Source organism: Schistocerca americana, chromosome X (assembly GCF_021461395.2).
Source record: "Schistocerca americana isolate TAMUIC-IGC-003095 chromosome X, iqSchAmer2.1, whole genome shotgun sequence".
In the NCBI taxonomy this organism is placed as follows: Eukaryota; Metazoa; Arthropoda; class Insecta; order Orthoptera; family Acrididae; genus Schistocerca; species Schistocerca americana.
In genome coordinates this window covers 612,630,927-612,655,917 of record NC_060130.1, presented here as the reverse complement: position 1 = coordinate 612,655,917, position 24,991 = coordinate 612,630,927, and the positions used below count along the sequence as shown (strand labels likewise).

At 39.4% G+C, this 24,991-nt stretch overlaps 1 protein-coding gene across 8 annotated transcripts in view; it reads right to left on the bottom strand.

Moving 5' to 3' along the window:
- Positions 1-24,991, bottom strand: part of LOC124555023 (phosphatidylinositol 4-phosphate 5-kinase type-1 alpha) — a 319,011-nt gene that overhangs the window by 277,339 nt on the left and 16,681 nt on the right. For all 8 annotated transcript variants that reach the window (XM_047128774.1, XM_047128773.1, XM_047128775.1 and 5 more), the window contains exons 2-3: positions 16,508-16,548; positions 87-215 (exon numbers count right to left, since the gene is read on the bottom strand). In XM_047128774.1, the coding sequence (XP_046984730.1) occupies positions 87-215; positions 16,508-16,548 (170 nt within the window). The remainder of the gene's footprint in view (positions 1-86; positions 216-16,507; positions 16,549-24,991) is intronic.

The following is a 24,991-nucleotide window of genomic DNA, read 5'->3' as shown; positions in this document are numbered from 1 at the left end:
TTTATACATTTACTTGACATTTTCGTGGTTATGGTTCACTTATTACAGAAACAACACTTACTTTTGGCTTAAATCACATAACTCACCTTTTTGTATGTAATTTCTCCACCGACACCAACACGCCTGTGTCCGATTTTTCTCTCTCTTTCTGATTTATGTCGGCTAATCCCAATGGAAGGTTTGGAACTGCTCGTACCGGCAGCCTCCGATGGGGCCTACAAGCCACAAGAAAAGATAATTAGTCAAGTGTTATAATACGTTTTGAAATGAGAAATAAATTAAAATGGTGTACAAGCTGACATCACATACACTTACAAACTTCAACACTGTCCAATGAAAACAATTATTCACAACTGAGGAAGAGAAATAATCACCAAATGGTACCACTACTTTTTTTAAGACTGCACTCCTGTTCCAGTACACATTTGAAAAGCTATAAACTGATATGTGTAATGAACTCGGGATCTTAATAATAAAAATAGAGACCTGAAAAAAATCTGTAGCTACTAGTGATGATGGAGGTCGTTGCCGAAGTAGTAGTATACACAACAACAAGGGCGATGAATTAACTGCTTGTATTCATTAATAATGGATTTGCAAAATTTGGTGTAAATACTTCAGCCAACATTTACTGTAAAATGTCAAAGTGGTTAAGAAGTAAAAAAATCATGAAGCAAAGACAGTTGTTTCAATACAACAATGGTCTGCCCAAGTGCACATCAAAATTTCTACTCAAAAGTAAACACAAATGAACAAGTCACTTGAACACTTGGCATATATCATCATCAATACTTGTGAAGAATATAAATAGTATGCACACTTCTACACTTGCTACCTCTTTTGTATTTACATATTACTCCATTTGAACACACTACTGCACACAGCAGAGTTTGTCAATGGCAGGGTCAATGAACTACAACTTTTTAATTTTTTTACTGAGAAGTAATTGCTGAACTTCACTGCAACCACATGCATAACTTTTCTAACATCTGTCTCAATGAGAATATCTTTCTCCAATCACCAATCCTTAACTAGATGGATAACATGCTGGTCTTCTGTGATCTTCTCTGGATGATTTGTTTCCTCATTTTATTAACAGAAATAAGAAATACTGAGCCCACTGACACATTATGTGCCCAAAAACCTCCAGATGTCTAGTGCTGTTTGTTTCAAAGATGTCACTGCTTTCATCTTCAAGGAAAGCTTTCTATCTATCTGACAGAATACGGCCACACAGTAAAATGAGAAATTCAGGCCCTCACATAGGTATTTGTCTATCTTCATCACACTTTCTGTAAACTGGAAGATTGAGTAACAAAATACTGGTGCACTGTACCTATGAAGGCTTGTAGTGTACAAATGTAGATGTAAATGGTCCATTGTGAAAGATGAAGGGTTCAAACAGATGCCTATGTATCAAATGTCAAGAATCTTTCTGTTTGACTTCTTTATCCATCTGATGTAATGAGTCATATTTCTGTTCTTATTTGGGGTTTTTCAGTCAGTCATCTCACTGCCAGCCACTTACAACTGATGGTACCTAATCAGCTAGAAGTATTCCATTCAATAACCACAGCTCTATTTATGTGTTGATACTTCTTATCAACAGTCCTAATCATAATAGCAATTATCCTCAGTTACTAACTAGTCTAACTGGGTTTCTCCAATTTCTTCAGCATGGCTGTTATCAGCATCTTTTTGTTATTTGAGTCTGTTAACCTATATACTTATAGGCCCATTTCTATTTTATTCTGTGAACACAGCCTCTCACTATCAGAGCCTGTTGCTTTGGCACTTGTGTAATGTTGTACATAGTCCCTTCATCATATACACACAACAACAAAAGTTTTGCATCAACCCAGTTCCCAGAACTTCTGCAGATAGACGTTGACTGTGGATACTGCATCACAGACACAGTCCTTTTGACTGTTGTGAGATGTCACTAAACCTTCCCAAAGATGCACGCAGCAACATGCCAAATGGACCGCTCTGGATTGGCATCACGCACTCTTCACCGATGAGTGCCGCATGTGACTTCAACCAGACAATCGTTGGAGACGTGTTTGGAGGAAACACCTTAGCCACACCATCCAGCGAGTGCAGCAAGGTGGAGGTTCCCTGCTGTTTTGGAGTGGCATTATCCGGGGCCGACGTATGCTGCTGGTGGTCATCCATATCGGCAGCATATTGATGAGGCATTCGTATTCATGGATGACAATTCGTGCCCCCATTGTGCACATCTTGTGAATGGCTTCCTTCAGGATAAAATCATTCGACTACAGTGGCCAGCACGTTCTCCGGAAATTAACCCTATTGAACGTGCCTGGGATAGATTGAGAAGGGCTGTTTATGGACAACATGACCCACCAACCACTCTGATGGATCTATGTCAAATTGCCGTTCAGAAGTGAGACAATCTGGACCAACTGGATATTAGAGGTACTGATGTGTACAGCAATCTGGACCACCGCCTCTGAAGGTCTTGATGTATGGTGGTACAACATGCAATGTGTGGTTTTCATGAGCAATAAAAGGGCAGAAATGATGTTTATGTTGATCTCTATTCCAATTTTCTGTACAGGTTCCGTAACTCTCGGAACCGAGGTGATGCAAAACTTTTTTTTGCTGTGTGTAATTACACCACAACAGACTTTGGAAGTGAGACAGTCTAACCTTGTCACTGTTTATATTTCTCAACAATTACTTTTGACCCATTTTTGGCACTGTCCTGCTGTTTTATCATATACGTCCACTAACAAACTGCAGTTCTTGTATTAAATTATAATTTCTCTTTTCAGAATTTTTGTATTAACAGAGACAGGAGGAGGGATGCTGGGGGGGGGGGAGGGGGGGGGGGAGAGAGAGAGGGGGGGGGAGGGGGGGGGGGGAGAGAGAGAGAGAGAGAGAGAGAGAGAGAGAGAGAGAGAGAGGGGGGGGTGACACACACACACACACACACACACACACACACACACACACACACATTCAGCTTATAGGTGGTTAATGCAGCAGTTTGGACAAGAAGTGTTGATACTACAAGCAATATACAACTAGTATTGTAATTTCCTTAAATCATCAAGTGAAAATGAAGCCTGCAACACACAATGTGTGAAACAGCCAAGTTAAGTTTTAGGATGGAATGGAATGTGGTTTTTAGAGACAGCAGTTAGCTTGTAATAAAATAAGGACATGATGGCAGACTTTCTGACATGGAGGACATTGGTACCAAAATACATTCTACATGATTCTTTTGTGGATGATTTAAGGATTACTAGCATAAGAAAGGAAAATGATGGCACACTACAAGCGGACACTGCATTTCCCCTTTAACAAAATATGCCCGTGGCAAGGAAAGCAAAAGATTAGCAATGAATCTAGAAACAGAGCGGGTATTTACAGAAGGCACTTGCCACTTTACATCAACTACTCCTTCCACCCATTCCCAACTGGAAAAAAAAACTCTGCAAAGTATCTGTCTTCTCAGAATGTTCTAAATAATTGTGTAAATTTATTTGCTGTTGCAACAAAGATCTACTTGTTAAGTGAATGTAATACTATTTGGAGAACCATACGACCCACCTAGGGCTTTGAACTTTAGGGTCAGAGTTCACTGTAGTTCTATGGGAAAGGAATGACTAATGTTTGGAAGTTGTACAAGTTTAACCACTTGTTAGTGTTTCATCTTGCAGCCCCCTATTATCTCAGCACACTGCAACCCATAATGCTAAGGTTCAGTAACACCCACAGTTTCTAGTAAAAAACCAAGAGCCGTCTCCGTAGAAGATGATACTTCACTGCTAAAGAGAAACGTACAGGATGTCCACAGTAGTCCGAGACTATTTTGCCATCCTACTCAAGCCAGTATGAGGTGATCACTACCTGGAGGCATGCAGAGCCAAAAGGAAAGTTGAGGCTCCCCTCCTAATCCTCACAATTTAGTTTCTTTTACAGTCCTGACAGTCATGTAGACCTAAGTTAACTACATGGAGTCAGCTGGTATCACAAAATTCCTGTAATATTACTTGGCTCATACATCCTAATTCATCTATCACATTGTCATATTACACCATCTATTTCGATTTCTTCACTACTAATTCTTTAATTAATCAACTGTTTAAACAAAAGTATTTTGAGCAAGAAAACTGAATATCTAGATTATGAATTCCAGTCACATGGGTGCCCCATCTTAAAAGGAAGTTAGGAAATGAAATGTAAGAAAGGGAAACAACTGTTAATTACCATAACCTATGAAAAATGACAAGGTATGGAGACATACACACACATTCAGATTATAGACGGATAATGCAGCACAGTTAGGACAAGAAGTATTGATGCTATGAGCAGTATACAACTAGTATTGTAATTCCATTACATTTAACAGCTGGCAATGTATGTGGTGAATGATCACTGATTGTGTATTCAGACAACAGTGGGTCTACCAACTTATATACTTGCAATACATTATATTTGTTGAAGTTGAACCTCAACTGTAGGTCTCTGCACCAATCACAGGGCCAGCGCAGGCCTTTTTGCATTTGATACAATTATGTAATGCCAAGGCTGCCCTACACACAAAGGTGTCATCAGTGAACTGCCCCACTGAGTTTCCAATGACAACTGCCATTTATATAGATAGTGTGAACAATAACTGTCCTATAATATTCTCTTTGGGGTATGATTGAAGTTACTTTCTCGCCATTAACAATGATGTGGCAAGTTCTTTTTGTCAAAAAATCTTCATTCGCAAAGCTGGTCCCCTATTCCACAAGCATGTGCATGAAAATATGATAATGTAGGGAACACTTTCTGGAGGTCAAGAGACATGGCATCAGTGAGGGCTACCCTATGGCTCTCTGAGAACAACAGAACATGACAAAATTCACTAAACTGCTGTTTGTGGAATTCAAGTACATTTCTACAAGAGGATTTCAGTCTCCAGTAATATCACAATACACAAGTATAAAACATGTCCCATAATTCTACAACAGATTATTGGTGATGTAGGTCTACAGCTGCGTGCATCTATGCAACGAGCATCTGAAAAGATGGGACTGTGTCTTTCTCTGGTAAGTTTAACCACTCAACACTGCTGTGACTCATCATAAATTGCTGTTAAGCTACATGTCCACTAGCAAGTAAACTTCTGCATGTCCCTTGCAGAAGCTATCTCTGCAAAGTTATTTGTTGTGGAAACACCCTCAGCAAGTTGACTTTCACAAGTTCTGTCCACTTGCAGAAGCAGCTCCTGCAAGTTAGTGGAAACGGTCTTGCATCCTCAAATTGGTCAGATGCTGAAAGTTTTTCTCAAATTTACAGAAGTTTTGCGTGTTCAATACCAGTACGACAATGTCATTGTGGAAGAGGAGATTGTTGCAGAGACAGATGAATCTAAACAAATGTACCAATGGAATCCATGAACATATATATTTTGTCACCATCAGGCCAAGGAAATGAGAAAAAATTAACCAATTACTTTGTTTCACCAGAAGGGAAAGTAGCATGGCAGTAGAGGTGACTTTAAATTTTAGTTGACTTTTAACCTTAGCGCAAACATAAATGCCTGTGTGGGGTTGCTGGTCCCCCATCAGGCACCTCCTGAAGTGGTGGAATGGGGAACATCCTCCACATATGGAGGGTACCAGGGAAATAAAATACTTGGGGGGGGGGGGGGGGGGAGACCAAAACCAGCAGGTATGATGGCCAATGGCTTGGAAGAAAGGCAGAGGAGCCTCCAACCATCAACTGCTGACTTGCAGTCAGTAGAGGGATCTACAAAGGGTAAGGATGTTTCCCTGAAAATGGAACCAGCTACCCAGCGAGCTGTAAGAGGCAACCCCTCAAACGGTTGGGCGGAAGATTAACAATCTTTCCCTGTAAAAATCACTTGTTGCGAATGCTAACAAAGGAATAAGCCAGACAGATAGTTTGATCATGACCACAGAAAACAAATAAAGGATAAGAGATATGTACAAAGAAACATGGAATGTGCGGAGCCTATACCAAGCTGGAGCCTACGGCAGCTGCTTCAGTAACTAAACAATTACGGTATAAAACTATTGGCTCTCCAGGAAATTGGGTGGAAGGGAAAAGACATAATGGACTCAGGAAATTTCACAATTGCTTTAGTGGCAGGAGGACAAATACCTTTGGTACAGTTTTGTGGTTGCTAAAGGACTGAAACATGCTGTAATGCACTTCGAACCAATCGATGAACAGATGTCCATATTAAGGTTAAGGGGAAAATTTTTCAACATAAATATAAATGTACATGCACCCACAGAGGAGGTAGATGAACAACAGAAGGATGAGTTTTGTAGCAAAGTAGAGCAGTTGTATGATCAGGCTCCTAAACATGATGTTAAGATCTTAATAGGAGACTTGAATGCAAAAATAGGAAAAGAAGAGGCTTATCAGCCAATTATAGGAAGAAATAGCCTCAATGAAATATCAAATGACAATGGAATTAGGGTTGTGGATTTTACTATAAGTAAAAACATGACTTTCAGCAGTACATGGTCTCCACACACCAATATACACAAATAAACATACACTCCTGGAAATGGAAAAAAGAACACATTGACACCGGTGTGTCAGACCCACCATACTTGCTCCGGACACTGCGAGAGGGCTGTACAAGCAATGATCACACGCACGGCACAGCGGACACACCAGGAACCGCGGTGTTGGCCGTCGAATGGCGCTAGCTGCGCAGCATTTGTGCACCGCCGCCGTCAGTGTCAGCCAGTTTGCCGTGGCATACGGAGCTCCATCGCAGTCTTTAACACTGGTAGCATGCTGCGACAGCGTGGACGTGAACCGTATGTGCAGTTGACGGACTTTGAGCGAGGGCGTATAGTGGGCATGCGGGAGGCCGGGTGGACGTACCGCCGAATTGCTCAACACGTGGGGCGTGAGGTCTCCACAGTACATCGATGTTGTCGCCAGTGGTCGGCGGAAGGTGCACGTGCCCGTCGACCTGGGACCGGACCGCAGCCACGCACGGATGCACGCCAAGACCGTAGGATCCTACGCAGTGCCGTAGGGGACCGCACCGCCACTTCCCAGCAAATTAGGGACACTGTTGCTCCTGGGGTATCGGCGAGGACCATTCGCAACCGTCTCCATGAAGCTGGGCTACGGTCCCGCACACCGTTAGGCCGTCTTCCGCTCACGCCCCAACATCGTGCAGCCCGCCTCCAGTGGTGTCGCGACAGGCGTGAATGGAGGGACGAATGGAGACGTGTCGTCTTCAGCGATGAGAGTCGCTTCTGCCTTGGTGCCAATGATGGTCGTATGCGTGTTTGGCGCCGCGCAGGTGAGCACCACAATCAGGACTGCATACGACCGAGGCACACAGGGCCAACACCCGGCATCATGGTGTGGGGAGCGATCTCCTACACTGGCCGTACACCACTGGTGATCGTCGAGGGGACACTGAATAGTGCACGGTACATCCAAACCGTCATCGAACCCATCGTTCTACCATTCCTAGACCGGCAAGGGAACTTGCTGTTCCAACAGGACAATGCACGTCCGCATGTATCCCGTGCCACCCAACGTGCTCTAGAAGGTGTAAGTCAACTACCCTGGCCAGCAAGATCTCCGGATCTGTCCCCCATTGAGCATGTTTGGGACTGGATGAAGCGTCGTCTCACGCGGTCTGCACGTCCAGCACGAACGCTGGTCCAACTGAGGCGCCAGGTGGAAATGGCATGGCAAGCCGTTCCACAGGACTACATCCAGCATCTCTACGATCGTCTCCATGGGAGAATAGCAGCCTGCATTGCTGCGAAAGGTGGATATACACTGTACTAGTGCCGACATTGTGCATGCTCTGTTGCCTGTGTCTATGTGCCTGTGGTTCTGTCAGTGTGATCATGTGATGTATCTGACCCCAGGAATGTGTCAATAAAGTTTCCCCTTCCTGGGACAATGAATTCACGGTGTTCTTATTTCAATTTCCAGGAGTGTAGATGTCACCAGATGGACAAACTAGAAATCTGATAGACCATATATTGAATGACAGGAGGCACGGATCAGACATAATGGATGTTAGGAGCCAATGTGGAGATGACTGCAATTCAGACCATCATCTAATGAGAATTAAGTACAGGCAAAGGATCTCACTAAACAGAAAGGCCACAAACAGAAAAGTTTTGACATTAAGAAACTAAAGTTAGAAGAAATATGGAGAGCATATCACGCAAAAATAGAAGAGGGGATTAAGAATGATACTGACGCATCAAATGAACATACAGAAATAATGTGGAAACAATGTAAGACTGCAATTCTCCAGGCAGGTTTTGGGACATGTACAGGCTCAAATGAAGGTAGATTGGTTTGATGAAGAATGTATGAGAAGAATTGAGGAGCGTAACACAGCACGAATGTAATTATTTCAGAGAAGAACTAGAGAAAATCTGAATGAACATAATGAGAAGTGCCGTGTAGCTAAGAGGGTTTGCAGAAAGAAGAAAAGAGCACTAGAAAATAAAAAATGAAAGAAATTGAACAGCTAGGAGAAGAAAAGCAAGTACGTGAAATGTATCAAAAGATTAAAGAAGGAAAGGCTGGGTTTCAAGTCAGAACATATACATGTAGAAACAAAGAAGGGGATTTGATAGGGGAGTGTAATAAAATACTTGACAGATGGTCAGAATACTTCCTACAGTTACTGAACCCAGAAGACGAAGGATTAGAACTGGTGGAAATAAGTTGTTATGGACCAGAGTTCTTAACACCAGAACCCACACTGGAGGAAGACATACAAGTCATTAAGACCTTAAAAAATAATAGGGCACCTGGAGAAGATCGGATCCAGACAGAACTTCTCAAATATGGTGGGGAAGCATTGTGGAAAGCAATACATAAAGTAATACTGAACATCTGGCAGGAGGAGAGCATGCCAATGGAGTGAAAAATGGATATTATGTGCCCCATACATAAAAAAGGAGATTAAAAACTGCCAGAATTACCGAGGAATATCCCTGCTAAATACTACATATAAAGTGTTCTCCAAGATCCTAATTAGGAGGCTTACTACCTATGTGGAAGAGAGAATTGGAGACTATCAGAGTGGCTTTAGAAGAAATAGGTCAACAACTGACCAAATATTCACAATATGCACACTACTTGAAAAATGTTATGAACATCAAATAAAGATAAATCAGGCCCACGACAGTATCTCAAAAGTGACATTGCAGAATGCAATGGAAGAGGCAGGAATACCTAAGAAGCTCGTTAAACTTACTACGATGACCCTCAGTGAAACTGACTGCAAAGTAAAAATATAGGGCGAAATCTCCAGAGAAGTGGAAGTGAAGAAGGGACTGAGACAGGGTGACAATATCTCCTCACTGTTACTCAACCTCTGCCTAGAAAAAGTCATAAGTCAGATAGAGATAAACAGAGGAAGAACCAGTTTTAATCATTCACTGCAGTACCTGGCCTACGCTAATGATGTGGTATCACTCGCACGAAACACCGCTGTGCTGGCTGATGCCTATCAAGAACTAGAGAGACGTGCAAGGGAACTGGGCCTGGTAGTCAATGTCGAAAAGACCAAATACATGGCAATGACCAACCAGCGAAACCTACCAAATCTCAGAATAGCCAACAAAGAGTTTGAAAGGGTGAGAGACTTCAAGTACCTCGGATCGACTATCACAGACACAAATAACATCAGCAGTGAGGTGAAAGCTAGAATAGCAGCAGGCAACAGATGCTACTTTGGCACACTAACCACTTCTATCAGGAAAATCTAAAATCCTCATTTACAAAACAATTATGAGACCAGTTGTTATGTCAGGTGCCCAGACATGGATCATGACTGCAAATGAGGAAAGGATCCTTAACATTTGGGAGAGAAAGGTTCTGCATAAAATATATGGCCCAATATACAATCAAGAAGATTGGTGCATCTGTACAAATGCAGAATTAGAACAACTTTTCTAAGAACCTGACACTGTCACTACCATTAAAATAAGAAGACTGCGATGGGCAGGACACGTGGTCAGACTGGAGGAAGACAGAACATGTAAGAAGATTTTTGATGGTAAGGCTGGAGGCAGACGATAGAAGGGACATCCCAGAGAGAGATGGGTGGATGGAATTGAAGAGAACATGAAAAAGCTGGGTATCAGAGGATGGAGATGGAAAGCCATGGACCAGATAGAATGGCAGGATATTGTGACGCAGGCCAAGGCCCTCCAAGGGCTGTAGAGCCAAGCCGAGCAGCAGCAGCAGCAGCAGCAGTAGTAGTAGTAGTAGTAGTAGTAAACATAAATGCATTATGTTTGTAACAAATAATGTTTGCAGAAATTGAAGAGTAATTAAAATACAATCTCTTAGTGATGTAGCTTACAACATTTTTGTATCCTGTTTTTGAATGCATTACCTTTGTAATAAAAGTAATAAATACCATTTACAAAAGTTGAAGAATAATTTAAAGATGATTTCTTGGTGATACAGCTTGTAGTATTTTTGTGTCCCGGTTCGGAACATTTCATTGTTCAATACACAAGAGATTTTTGAAAACTGCATATGACATTCTCATGAAGTTTTTAATCTGAGAGAAATCCTCTGATTTTAATTCATTCAATAGTGATTCTTGATAAATATCTACACCTCTGTATCCATTTCTTTGCCCAAACATTTCTTTTTCCTTAGCTTTTTGATTTTTGTCACAAATTTTCTTCAGCAGCAACAACAAATCATCTTGCCCAAGTGACTTCCATAAGTAAACTTGTGCAAGTTTTCATTCTAGTATGAACACCACAGCAAGTGCTTGGAGAAGTTACTTGCTGAAGGACATGTACCTTTACAATGGCGACAAATTCTTTCACAGAATGTATATAGAACTGTACAGGTATCTCATCAGGTCTACCACCTTTTCTCTGCAGATGAATTTTAGTTGATTTTTTACATCACTGTCTCAATATTTATTATTCTCACATAGGAGCAGCAACTGAAAGAAGGAACTATAGCATGATTTTGCTCTGTGAAACAATTTTGTAAGAGTGAATTCAGTATTTCAGTTTCAGTACCAGTGCATCACAGACAGTTGCATAGATGAGTGTCACCCATTTAGTGAATTTACACAAGAAAAAATTACTTAAATTTTTTCCAGATTGGCAGATAGAAACATACTTTTGAGTATACTGAACACCTATCTCTATGCTCTCTTTGTGCTCATTTTGGTTTCATTCAGATTTTGTTTGTGGAATGTGTTTTGGCTTTGTTTACATCTACAATGAAGTTGTATCTCTGTTTTTCCTGGCTACTTAACCACAGCTGACTTTCCCCATTCTTCACAACCTTGATCAGCATGTTTCTGCCTAAGATGCTGGTGAATACTCTTAAATTTTATATAAAGATACCCCACATTTTCAGTCCCAATGATGCATGTTTGAGGTTACCTGCTCAGGTAATCTACAAGGTAATCTTTCGAGTTGACATGGGTCATTATTTATCACCTACACAGTGCCATAGACAACACAGACTTGCATGGTGTAGATCCAGAGTCAACTGGGACACTAAGTGGCATTCTGTGGTGTTCAGCAATGAGTCTCACTTCTATCTGTGGTAGTCAAATTGACACTAGGGTGGCCATAGACGATCTGATGAAATGTGACAGGAAGCAGTGATTCTTGATACCCACACCTCTCAAACTCCTAAAATTATCGCGTGGGGAGCTGATGGATATAATAACAGAACTGATGTAGTAATTGTTGAATGTTCACAAGTTTGTACAAAGAATGGTAACACTTTTTGTTATATCCCTTAAGATAAAATAACCAAATGCCATATTCCAGCAGTTAATTCAACAAACAACTTGAGGAATGACCTGCCCAATCCCCTGACTTGTCATCCACAGAGAATGTCTGGGGTGCAATGGAATTTGTGCTTGTGGGGATCACATTTCATACTGATGTTGATGACAGACATCAGTTACAAACTGAATCAAAGTTTAATCATTTAACAGTAATTATGTGATGAATATCTCCACAAGTTTGACAAATATCAGAGTGATGCTTCATGGTATACCTTTTAAATTTCCACCCCTTTATTTTCCTGAGAGACTCAATTACTCATCTAACATGGAGTTTCAGTTACGATCCAGTTAAAAATGTACGACTTTTCAATCATTTTCTTGAAAGAAAAATACCTGACTACACTAAAGTTTTTTCTTTGCCTGGGAGCTGGGGGTGGGGGTGGGGGGTGCATGGCCCTCTTTGTCCAAATGTACTGCCTAACAATGGGCAGCAACTCATGTATGGACTTTATTTGTAAGAGGACGGTGCCATGCAACGAGTACCAACATGAGTCTTCCATCCAGGAATTTGTGACCCCACCACTGTCTGTCATACATCCTCAGGTGAGAACAAACTGGCAAAGGCATATTATAAGGGGCAGCAACATGCAATGCTGGAGCCACTATTGGTACCACAACCATTGCCTCATGTGCTTCACTACTGCCATGATCCAAGGCAGCAGCCTAAGGCTTGTAGACTGTGTCTACAGTCACTTCTAGCTGTTTTCAGACAGCAACCAAACTGCCCTTCATTCTGCACAAAAGTCCAGTTCCATTCAGTTTTCACTACATACAACAACTGCTTGTTTCAGCTGGAAGATCACAGCTTCCAGCATGTAACTCTAGTAAACATTCTTGCAACATCATCAAGACAAGACTGTATGTATTTTGTAAATGTGCTGTGGACATGAAACTGCTCTCAAAGAGATTTTATTTTCTGATTTATCAGTCTATCAGGCACCACTATACATCTTCCAAACTACACTACGTTCCTTCAGTGGCCATTAAAACAGGAGTAAGAAAAGATACTGAAAAGCCAAATTGCAATACTGAATTTAATTTTTTGTCAATATAAACTTGGGTCATGAACATCATTTTCTTGAACATTTCCAGACAGAGATTCCTGCGTAAGTATTATTGACCTTTAATAAAAACTACATATATTACATGTGGAGTTTGTGCAGACTTACATTTCTCATAAGCTGCTTACTATTTCCGATGACTATTTATGATAGTACTGGGCAACCAGGTAGTTAGGACTTAAAATGATGTTATAGCATGGGCATACAAGGTGGTCTTCTCTGTGTAATTCCTAGTATTTCAGATGTGGAAAAGGTATTTGCAGTCAAGAGGTGAAGTGAACGCTGGGGCAACAGTAAGAAATAATGTGAATATCACAGTCCATGATACAGAAACTTTGTAGTTTGGTGGCTTCATTGACAGACAGATAAAAAACTACATGGCAGCAGGATTTTTGTTTGTGTTAATTTGTTTAATCTGTCCAAAACACAAAATTAACAGAACTAACACTTCACAGTTCCATACAGGATTTTGTCAGCTCACTTTACTGCTTAACATTCCATACAAAGGCATTCCCCTTCAATGTTCATCTGCATCCTGTGAGGGAGGAAATCTGTAAGTTGAGTAATAAATCTCTCATTTTCGGCTAACTCCCCCAGGCAGCTAGCGCCCAGTTTTGAAGATCATCACTGGTTCTTGTCGTGGAGTCTATTTTGCTCCGCTCATTCATTTTCAACGAGGTGGAGGTCTGGTGCAGGAGGAGGCCAGTCAAGTAGACAAATCTCATTCTGTTCTGCAAACCACACCTACACCATACTTGATGTCCATATTGGAGACTGACGTTAATGGAAACAAACCAATTCTTCAGAATACAGTTGTCACACTGGTAGGTTTGTAACATTACCCAAAATGTGAGTAAAATGGGTTACATCCAGTCAGCCATCTATCCAATGAAGTCACCCAATTCCATGGGAACACCAAGCCCCAAACTGCCACAGACACACGACCACTGCAGGATAAGCCACGGATATATTTGTAGCCAAAACAGACAACAAGCCGCTTATATAATCATAATGTTCCACCATTTACTGTACAAAATACTAATTCGTATAAAAATGTTACATTCCTTCAGTTGAGATAGACATATTCCACAGCAAATGCCAATTGGCGGAGTTGATCATCATGGAGATTCCTTTTGATGGCTATGTGTTTGTTTTATAATCCAACCTCCTGATGCCAGCATCAAACCATATCAAACAATTCAGGAAACACAATAATATGTTTCAGCTGCTCTACATTTTATTACAATATTCACTGTAATGTGTTTATGAGATCATTATCCTGAACTGGAGTTGCTACATGATAACATTCAGTTTCCACATGCTTGCTGGATTCTTAGTATCATTTCATCAATCACTGTGCAGTCCATTAAGAAACTCCATATCATTCCCAAGCATCTAATTCCCTTTCTCTAAAAGAGCAATGATGATGTCATGGATAGCTTGCCAACAATAAGGAATGGATCATGAATAAAGTGACTGGAATAGAAGCAAGTTGTTTCTGGTATCTGACCTTCAATTATGTGTTGTCATTGGTTACTAAAAAACGAATGGTGTGATAACTTGCTGAGTTAGTGTGTCAGTCAATGCAACAGAATCCCATCATCACATCAGGGGATAATGTCTAACATGATAAATGACTCTAGAATGACATTCCCCTTTGGGTGCAGTGTTCCCACATGGAAGTTAAACACTTTAGTTTATCTAAACTTGTCCATAGAGGGTTTGAGTTACTAGATCTTAGTTTTTGGAAAAATCTAGGGCAACAATCACCATTCAGTGCTTTAAACTTTCAACTAAAGAGTTGGTGCAGTGACTGCTCAGCAATCAGGATGTCGTGGGTTCAAATCACTGTGCACACTTTCTTACCACATTGAAATTTGAAAGTATTTAACAAAAACTGAAATTTAACTTTACTTTATGAAGTAATTACAGTTCACAAAGAGATTAACAGAACAACAATACAAAAGATATGTGTTACAATTATCCATATTTTCAATAAATGAGACCTAGTGACCTTAACCCTTTTATTTGAGTTACTTTGGAGTGGACCACAATCAGTGTGTCAAGGTACACAGAAATCTGAGGGTCACTGGGTGTAGTCTCTCCTTGACAGAATTCAGTAATAAACTATAATCATAAGAAAACTCCAGTGCTCATTCTCCTGTTGCTGTGCAGATATAGTTATTTTTGCTAAAGTCACAGCCATCATGTGTGTGTGGGCCAACAGTAAATGTTGCAGCCAGTTTTATTATAATTGCAACCACAAGTAACATTCATATATTTATAGTCTAAAATTTGTACATCTACTGTGGAAAATTAACTGCACATAATTAGAACAAAGGGATATTTTCCACACAGTACTTGCCTCTTATGGCAACTGGAGAGGGGGTGGAGGTATTATTGTAACTTGACATGAAATCAAACATCTGCTCCTATACATAGAAAGTTTAGTTAATAACAGCACTTTTTTTCACAGTAGAGCTTTTTATCTTCTTGGAACAGGTTCAGAATACAGATATGATTATTTTTGCATAGTATTTAAACTAATAAATCCTCTTCCACATGTTCTCAACGTAATCTGGAAAAAAGGCACACTGCATTTCGTTTGTATCAGTGCTGCACTGGACTGAACGGTTGTTATTTTCCACCACACTTTTTGTGCTGCAAAGTGTGCACATATTTACTGTTCTTTATATGTTCATTTTTCTGCTTCTTCTATAAGTCATATTTTTATCCTTCCTTAATGTTTCAACATTCATCACATTTATAATATCCCCGCATGTTGAGACACTACTACATTTACATACATTTTTAACAAGAGGACAGATGCTCAGAAAAGCAGAATACTCAACAGAAGTGGTGTCATAATAAACTTTTAAGCTGCACTTCAGAAATTAAGTTGTATGATTAATCTGTCTACATGCAGTACATTGAAAACACAGTCACGTGAAAGTAGTACGAATAGTAAACATACAGGATGAGTTAGGAGGAAAGGCACACGTTTTGAGGGGGCAACAGTTGGTGATTCTGAATGAAAACTTCAAATGAACGTATGCCCATTGCTTAACCATATCCGACACATAACTATATGAAAATCTCAGGCGTCAAGTCATTTCTTGGCCACCGAAGTCACCCTATTTTACTTCATTAGATTACTTTTAGTTGCATGGCTTAAGAGTGAGGTCTACAGGCACAGACTGGACACATAGGAGGAACCTCTCACTCCTATTTTACATGCATATGCTCAAGTAAATGACTGTATGAATGAGCAACACAGCAGCTGTCTATAGCAGGTGCAAAATGAAGTGCAGTCGATGGTGGACTTTTGGAACATATTTTGAGAGGAAATTAACACAATTAAAATATTAGATCACAATGTTTCATTTACTATTACCTGCATTTGTCCTCTTCCCCACCGTTTTCGTCAGTTTCTTCGGAATCTGTTGAGAACCGGACATACATTCATATGGTGCTTTTTATTCAGAATCACTAATACTGCCACCTCTTGAAGCATTACCTTTCCTCCTGACTCACCGTGTATAATGTAGAAAGAGAGAGCAAGAAGACAAACAGAACTTGTATTCAGTCAGTAATTTACCAGAAACATACATACCTCAGCTCCCGATGTTCCGGCAACAGCTTCTCCATCTTTACCTGAAACATGGACCAAGGCTTATTCATTGTTATTCTGTAATTTTCCACCATCTTGTGGACCTCTAAATAAATTGGAGTAAGTCAATTAAAGTATGATGATGACAAGGATGTCAAAGAAATCAAATTCTCATTACATACGACATCCATTACAGCATAAAAAAACTTGACACACAGATAAGCAAGATGAACAACAGTAACATCTTTGAAGTACCAAATTACAAGAAACTGCCACAGAACTTAAAACAATCTAGAATTAAAGAATTCATTTTCAAACTGTTTTAGTAATTTGCCTTACATAACACAAACAATGCTTTCAATAACAACACCTGTTATGAAGAATGACAAAAGAACAGAGAAAAACTCATGATTTCTTCACAAGTGATTACAACTGGGAGAGTTGAAAATAAATAAAATCAGAAATAATAAGACAATCGGAAAAAAGACAGAGGAGGAAGGTGGGGGGACCAAATTAGAACTGAAAAAATGATGACTGCAATGTAAATACATAAAAACTAATTGTTATATGAATGTGTGAAGGTGCAGTTATAAGGGAAAAAACAAGTAGGAGAAATCTAAGGACAAAATTGAAATAAATACAAGGAAGAAGTATACTGAATGTAAAAAAAAAAAAAAAGACTGAAGCACTGTTAGAGTGTAACAAAGTAAGATGGCAATAAGTGAAAGAAAAGGGGCTTATTAATAACAAAGGATAATATGAATGAACAGGTTAATCAGGATTTGTACACAAAAAAGATGACTGCAAATGTAACAGTATTCAAAATTAAAATTCTTCCCATGATACCACCAAAAGCCATTAAAATTGTACAACATTAATATTATGAATTCCAAACATAAGATCCATGACAGTGTATGGCACATTAATCTGTATGGCAGGTTCTGCAGGTTTTCCATACAAAAAACAATTATATTTTGTACAAGGACAGATATATAAATAGCTGTTAGATAATGATCTGCAATTCTATGATACCCACATATACAGGATAACAAATTGCCAACAATAATACGACTTTTTGAATTCAGTAAAAAGTTATTTTGGAAGTGGGTGACATCATCTTTGAACACACAACTGATGACTTATAAATCACGGACAAAAATAACAGAACTGAACAATGAGTATGAATTACTATTTTACCTGAAATTCATAAATTTTAAGAAAGCTTTTGGCACGAAGTATAGTCTGTCTGTAAACTCAAGAGCGAGCAGCGCTTTTGGTGGGGGAAGTGGCCTTTCCTGGAAGAACGCTGACACCGGCCTACAGGGGCACCCAAAATCTGTTGCCCATTACCTGTTTAGCGGTGTAGATCGGCGTGCAGTGGTATACGTCGTTTCTCTTCGTGGGATCTTAGTTGTTAGCATCAGTGAGTTAACTTTGTATACTTACTGATGTACTTCGATATCCAGAAGTGATGGATAATCGTCTAGCATTGCAAGAAAATGTGCAGAATACGAGGATGAGGAGGTATTTGTGGAGTAACGAGCGTTCGATCGTCTCTAATGTTGTTACAGCTTGTATTAAAGAGGCGACCCAAAAAGAACTGTTGGCTAACATTACCAGTCCCAATGAAAGGGCTGCAATCTATGCAAACGTCAGCCTCACCCAGTAGGACACATAAGTTAGGAACGGAAAAATAAGCTGCTTGGTTTACTGGAATCGCCACAAAGGAAAACTAATAATTTTGGGAAGAAAGCCATTGTTATAAACAGTTTCAAAATCACACAAAACCTTTGATGCTTATGGAACACTAAATCTGTATCTCGGTCACTATTCGCCTGATTCTAAGACATACTACTTAAAAAATGTGCGCGATAGCTATTCTAAACTCTGCTGAAATTTCATTCGAAACATGTACACCGATTCTGGACTTCTGGGCAAAAATCTTGACATTTGAGGTGCGTTCATCACATATTCATTTTTATTTTTTGGTAAGAACTTCATTTGTTAATCTACAGCAATGTTATCCTCTTCAAAATATTCACCAATACATGCTATACAGTTATGCCAGTGCTTTTTCCGATTTCCAAGACACTTCAGGAGCTCTCTTTCTTCGGGACAGTTTATACGCCTCTTAACTGTGCATTTTTATTCTCATCCATACTTGTAAAACCGCTGTCCTTTAAGGCCTGCTTTGAAACGTTTATACCACTTGCCTGCGCTTGGTTTACTCGGAACAGTCTCACCAACAGCAATATTTACCATTTCCAAAAGTTTCATTCACTTTATTCCATTCTTATAACCAAATTTAATACAGATTCTCTAATTTATTTTTATACAAAACAAATAATGGTTGATGCTACCGAAACACATGTAACCTTTCTGACAGCTGACAAAACAGTAAATACCCAGTATGCTTAACATTGTACACATACTTTTGAGGCACGTTTACAAAGACAGTGACAAAAAAGTAGTGCAAGTCGGACTAATACAACACACAAAATTATAAATTTCTGCTTACATTTGAACACTCTTGGTGTTGCAAGAGTTGTTAAGTTTCAATGCAGCCCTTCAAAGAAAACTTCTACCTTTTAGTAGAAACACAAAATAAGAACAAACCTTACATTCTACAGATTGATTGCATTATAAGGGGTTCGTTTTACGAATAGCAATAGCGGAACATACATTCACATGAATAGCCATTCGGTTCTATGTTTGTAGTCTAATACTGACTTTCGTTCTTATGTTAATAATATTTACTCTATAATGTTGTGTTTCGGAAGAAGCTATCGTTTTTTGTAGTCCTTATGGTCTTAATGCATTTGTATAAAAATGAACGCAGCCGAGACGTAATTCTGTACACGGTGTCGCCACAGATTTAAAGCGCGCGCCACGGCACGGCCGGTACTACGTTGTGAAACAGCCTGTAGAAGCGCCCTGTGACGTAGCTGGGTTGGCAGAGTGGGGACTCGCTCGCTCGCTCTTCAATTTACCGACAGACTATACACATTCAACCTACATTAGTAGCAAGGCTACAAATTTCATTAGATTTCAGCAGGGTAGTACAAGTTGAGAAATAAATGATGAGGTTGACTGTTCTCCATATTTCTTCATATCTCTACACTGGGGAAAAGAAGGGTGCATACATGGTAACAGATCTGCAATCAGCTACTTCAATTTTGCTGATGGCATTTTACTCTCAGCTTCTAGAGCAGATAAACTTTAACAACTAATGGAAGAACTTAATAGAGCAAACATGAAAGTAGATCTGAAAATCAGTTATAATTTGACAACTCCAGTTGACCACTGAATGGAAGATGTATGTCTTCTGTTCTATGAAAATGTTACTAATCTTAGTGCTGCTTGACTCATTTAGGACCTACTGTACTTTGACAAACCAACTGCAGAACTGTATGTTTGATTTAATAATGCACACGGATTTTTTGTTAATGCTCCTGATGGAGTGAGTGTAAATATTGATGCCATAATTTATGGACATCTGCTGCATTCATTTAGGGCTTACTGTGATTTGACAAAACAAACCCAGCAAAAATGTACGTTTGGTGTTTAATAACGCACACAGATTTTTTGTTATTGTTCCTGATAGTTTGAGTGTAAACACTGATACCACAATTTATGGACATCCACATTTATATCTTTATGGTATAATTGTGAATGACTTGTGTAGCACCACAAGAGAAGAAAAAACACTCACACAATTAAACAGACTTAGAAGAAATTGAATAATGGGTAGTGATCAATCTGCACAGTAAAACCAATATGCTCTCAGAGTCAAAGAAGGATAAGAAGTAGTGGTGTTGTAAGTGTGATTATGAAAACTGCCCCCAAACTGTACATAACAATCTGGAACATGTTTAGATTTTGAGAGGTATCTTCCTACAGACGATGTATCAGGGAGCCTTGGGTATGCAGTCATTACCACACTGTTTAATTGATGCAATCAGTATCATTGTCCATTGTCAAATGACCCTTAACAATGAAATCTTACAACCAGTTAAGTTTTTGAACTTAAAGCCACTGAAGATGACTGGATGAATAGGAAAAGGAATAAACTGAATAATATGATGGACTGAAGTGCTAAATATTAGTTTTCAAAGCTAAGTTTCCAATGCATCTGAACCAGAAACTTTACAGCTCTGACATGTTAGTGATGCAAAGACTTTTGATTTTGCAAAAATGTGAAAATTAACAGTTGCTCAGTGAACAATGGTGAGATGCATTTTGGTAAATAAAAAAGGACCAGAAAACAGGCTGGAGTAAAATACTTAATTATGACTGTAATGAAAATGAAATGCAAATGACATTCAAACACATATAAGATAAACACGGGTGCATGTGGCTGAAGACTATAATGCACAACGAAATTTACAGGAAGCCTTTATCTAGTGGAAATCAAATGGATGATTATGATCCTAACACCAATAAAGAGCTGTGTTTACGGTTCAGCTTCAACCCATAGAAATGTGCTGGTACTGACAAAAGTTATGGGAATTCAGGTGCACCTGTCGTGTAAACAATTGTTTATGCATTAATGCAGACCTGAATTCCTATAATTCAGTTTGCAAACAAGACTGATGCTAGAGTTTCAAAACCAATATGATAGGTACAAGTATTTTATTTATTAAATCAATCCAGAGGTAAGTTCCATCACCATATCACAGACACACCAATCTCATCATGATTTCCATCTGAAAAGAATTTTGCATAATTGTGTCTATACACACTCTCAACTCACAATAGTTAACAATGTTTAAGGCATTCAGTATGGATCTGCAACTATCCTCATATTAAACTTTTATTTATTAGTGAAATGAGTATAAATGATGATTTTGTTGTTCATGAAAAATTTCTACCTGTACATTTTTATTTAAAATTTGTATCCAAATAGATCTTTAGTTTATGTACGATGCCTCATAGCTAATACTACCACCTAAATATATGTAGGAATCTCACTTTGCTAAGCACCCAACTAGTATCCTAATATCCAGGGTTAAATTTTATCACCTGTTTTAACAATGTGAATGTCACATCTGGCAATTCTCTGTGTGCATGAGATATTACTGGGTCCAACACTGTTCAAATTTCAAATTAAAAATTAGGTTGATCTGTAAACAGCTATATGATCTAGGATCAAGTCCAGAGAGACACCATCTTTAATAAAACCATGCATGTTGTTGTCGTTATCACTTGTCAATCCAACAACTAGTTTGATGCAGCTGTCCATGCTAACCTATCCAATTCAAGTCTTACTTGTTAACTATTACACTATACGTTCATTCAAACCTGCTTACTGTATTCAGGCCTTGGTCAACAATTTTTAATACACCTGCCCTCCCTCATCTCCCCCCCCCCCCCCCCCCCCAAATCAAATTAAGTAATACTTGATACTATTTCTAGTATCTTCACATTTGGAGGGGGTGTCTCCAATTATATCTGTCTAATAGTGCTCTGTCAACAATAACGGAAGAGAGTAGTAAAAGAAATGATTGTTTTTAATATAAAAATTCCAAAAATTTGGAAGAACAAGAATATTAAAATTTTTTGACAGTTTTGTGAATCAGATGAAAACCAATGCAAATGAGACAAACTCATGTAAAGCTGAGGCCACATACAGGATTACCAATATCATTGAGAATTGAGACATATGACTGGAATATCCTTATGTACATGGAAAAAAAAGAGCACAGCATGTTATAGGCTCAAATGAATACTGGATTTGTGTAAATAGGAGCCCCTGTGACAACCAAGGCTTAACTGGCCTTTAAAAGACTTGTTACAAAATGAGGTAGCAAGCAGAGAAATAGGTAAGAAACTGCAGCCAGAATTAAATATGAAGGCTAATAGTATTAAATTAGCTAGGCAGAGCCATGGATTATAAATTACATTTCTGACGACAGAACGAATGAGATATTGCTGGAGCCTAGTACTGCAATGCTGAAATAAATTAAAATATCTAGTGGAAAAGCTAGAGGACTATTAGATGTCATCCCTTGTGTTTAACCCCAACTCCGGAAGTGACTGGATAGTTCCATTCATATATCACGGGCTACAAAATTATTCTTACTGTTATGGAAAATATCCTGTAAACTTTTGGAATTCAAATAATTTTTTTCCTAATACACTGCACATGTGGTTCAATGAGGATTTGAAAGAAATACAAATTATTGTTACAAAAAACACTGCCTGTCCTGCCCTCTTGCAACTAAATGTTGACACCACATCTCACATTTTCATTATATCTCATGGTTAGAACTGCCAACCTTCCTCAACAAGACATGTAGACCAAATATACAGGGTGATTCAAAAAGAATACCACAACTTTAAAAATGTGTATTTAATGAAAGAAACATAATATAACCTTCTGTTATACATCATTACAAAGAGTATTTAAAAAGGTTTTTTTTCACTCAAAAACAAGTTCAGATATGTTCAATATGGCCCCCTCCAGACACTCGAGCAACATCAACCCGATACTCCAACTCGTTCCACACACTCTGTAGCATATCAGGCGTAACAGTTTGGATAGCTGCTGTTATTTCTCGTTTCAAATCATCAATGGTGGCTGGGAGAGGTGGCCGAAACACCATATCCTTAACATACCCCCATAAGAAAAAATCGCAGGGGGTAAGATCAGGGCTTCTTGGAGGCCAGTGATGAAGTGCTCTGTCACGGGCTGCCTGGCAGCCGATCCATCGCCTCGGGTAGTTGACGTTCAGGTACTAGTTTCATAACTAACCTTTTTCATAGGACTCTCCATACAGTTGATTGTGGAATTTGCAGCTCTCTGCTAGCTCTGCGAGTCGATTTTCCTGGGCTGCGAACAAATGATTGCTAGATGCGCGCTACATTTTCATCACTCGTTCTCGGCCGTCCAGAACTTTTCCCTTTGCACAAACACCCATTCTCTGTAAACTGTTTATACCAACGTTTAATACACCACCTATCAGGAGGTTTAACACCATACTTCATTCGAAATGCACGCTGAACAACTGTCGTTGATTAACTTCTGCCGTACTCAATAACACAAAAAGCTTTCTGTTGAGCGGTCGCCATCTTAGCATCAACTGACGCTGACGCCTAGTCAACAGCGCCTCAAGTGAACAAATGTACAACTAAATGAAACTTTATAGCTCCCTTAATTCGCCGACAGATAGTGCTTAGCTCTGCCTTTTGTCGTTGCAGAGTTTTAAATTCCTAAAGTTGTGGTATTCTTTTTGAATCACCCTGTACAACCTGAGGCAACCGTTCTATACTTTTATTGCATCTAAGCATAGTAACTACATACAAACAAGATCATCGTCTTTTTCTTCAGTCACTGAAACCTGACTGATTCTTATGTGAGTTACTGTTCAAACTTGGTTATGTTAACTAGCAATGAGTTGTTCTAATAATGCAATATCAATTCCATGGAATTTCACATATACTGCAAAATATACATTTGCTCACAATTTTAGAGAAATGCAGATATCACCCAGTTCATCTGAACTGTCCTCAACACCTTATATATTCTGTATTTTTGAATTGTTTGTTTTCATTGCGGTGTTGTGGTCTTCAGTCTGAAGACTGGTTTACATGGGTCTCTATGTTAGTCTACCCTGTGCAAGCCTCTTCATCTTTGAATAACTACTGGAACCTATGGAACCTACATCCTTCTGAATCTGCTTACTGTATTTATCTCTTGGACTCCCTCTACAACCCCCCCCCCCCCCCCCCCTCGTTCTCCAATAGTAAACTGGTGATGTCTTACTGTTTCAAAATGTGCTCTATCAACCAATCCCTTCTTTTTGTCATGTTTTGCCACAAATTTCTTCTCTCTCCAATGCTGTTCAGCACCTTCTCATCACTTATGTGATCTACCAATCCAATCTTCAGCATTCTTCTTTAGCATCACATTTAAAAAACTTCTACTCTCTTCTTATCTAGTGGTTTGTGTCTTTGATGTAGGATGGGAGTGACACAAACCACTTCCTAGAACACCTCAAATCCATTCCCACTCCTCTCCCACCTGAAACCTTTCTTGTCACCATAGATGCTACATCCCTTTACACAAACATCCCACATACCCATGGTCTCTCTGCCCTTGAGCACTATCTCTCCCAACGCCCACCCGAAGATCTTCCAAAAACCTCGTTCCTTATCACACTTACCAACTTCATCCTAACCCACAATTACTTCACCTTTGAAGGCCAGACCTAAAAACAAATCAGGGGAACGGCCATGGGAACCAGGATGGCTGCGTCCTATGCTAACCTCTTCATGGGCCGCATGGAGGAGGCTTTCCTGAAGACCCAACAGCTGCTTCCCCTGGCCTAGTATAGGTTTATAGATGACATCTTTGTGGTCTGGACTCATGGTGAAGAAACACTGCTTAATTTCCTCCATAACCTCAACTCCTTTTTGAATCTGAATTTCACCTGGTCCTTCTCCAAAACCCAAGCCACCTTCCTGGATGTTGACCTTCATCTTGTT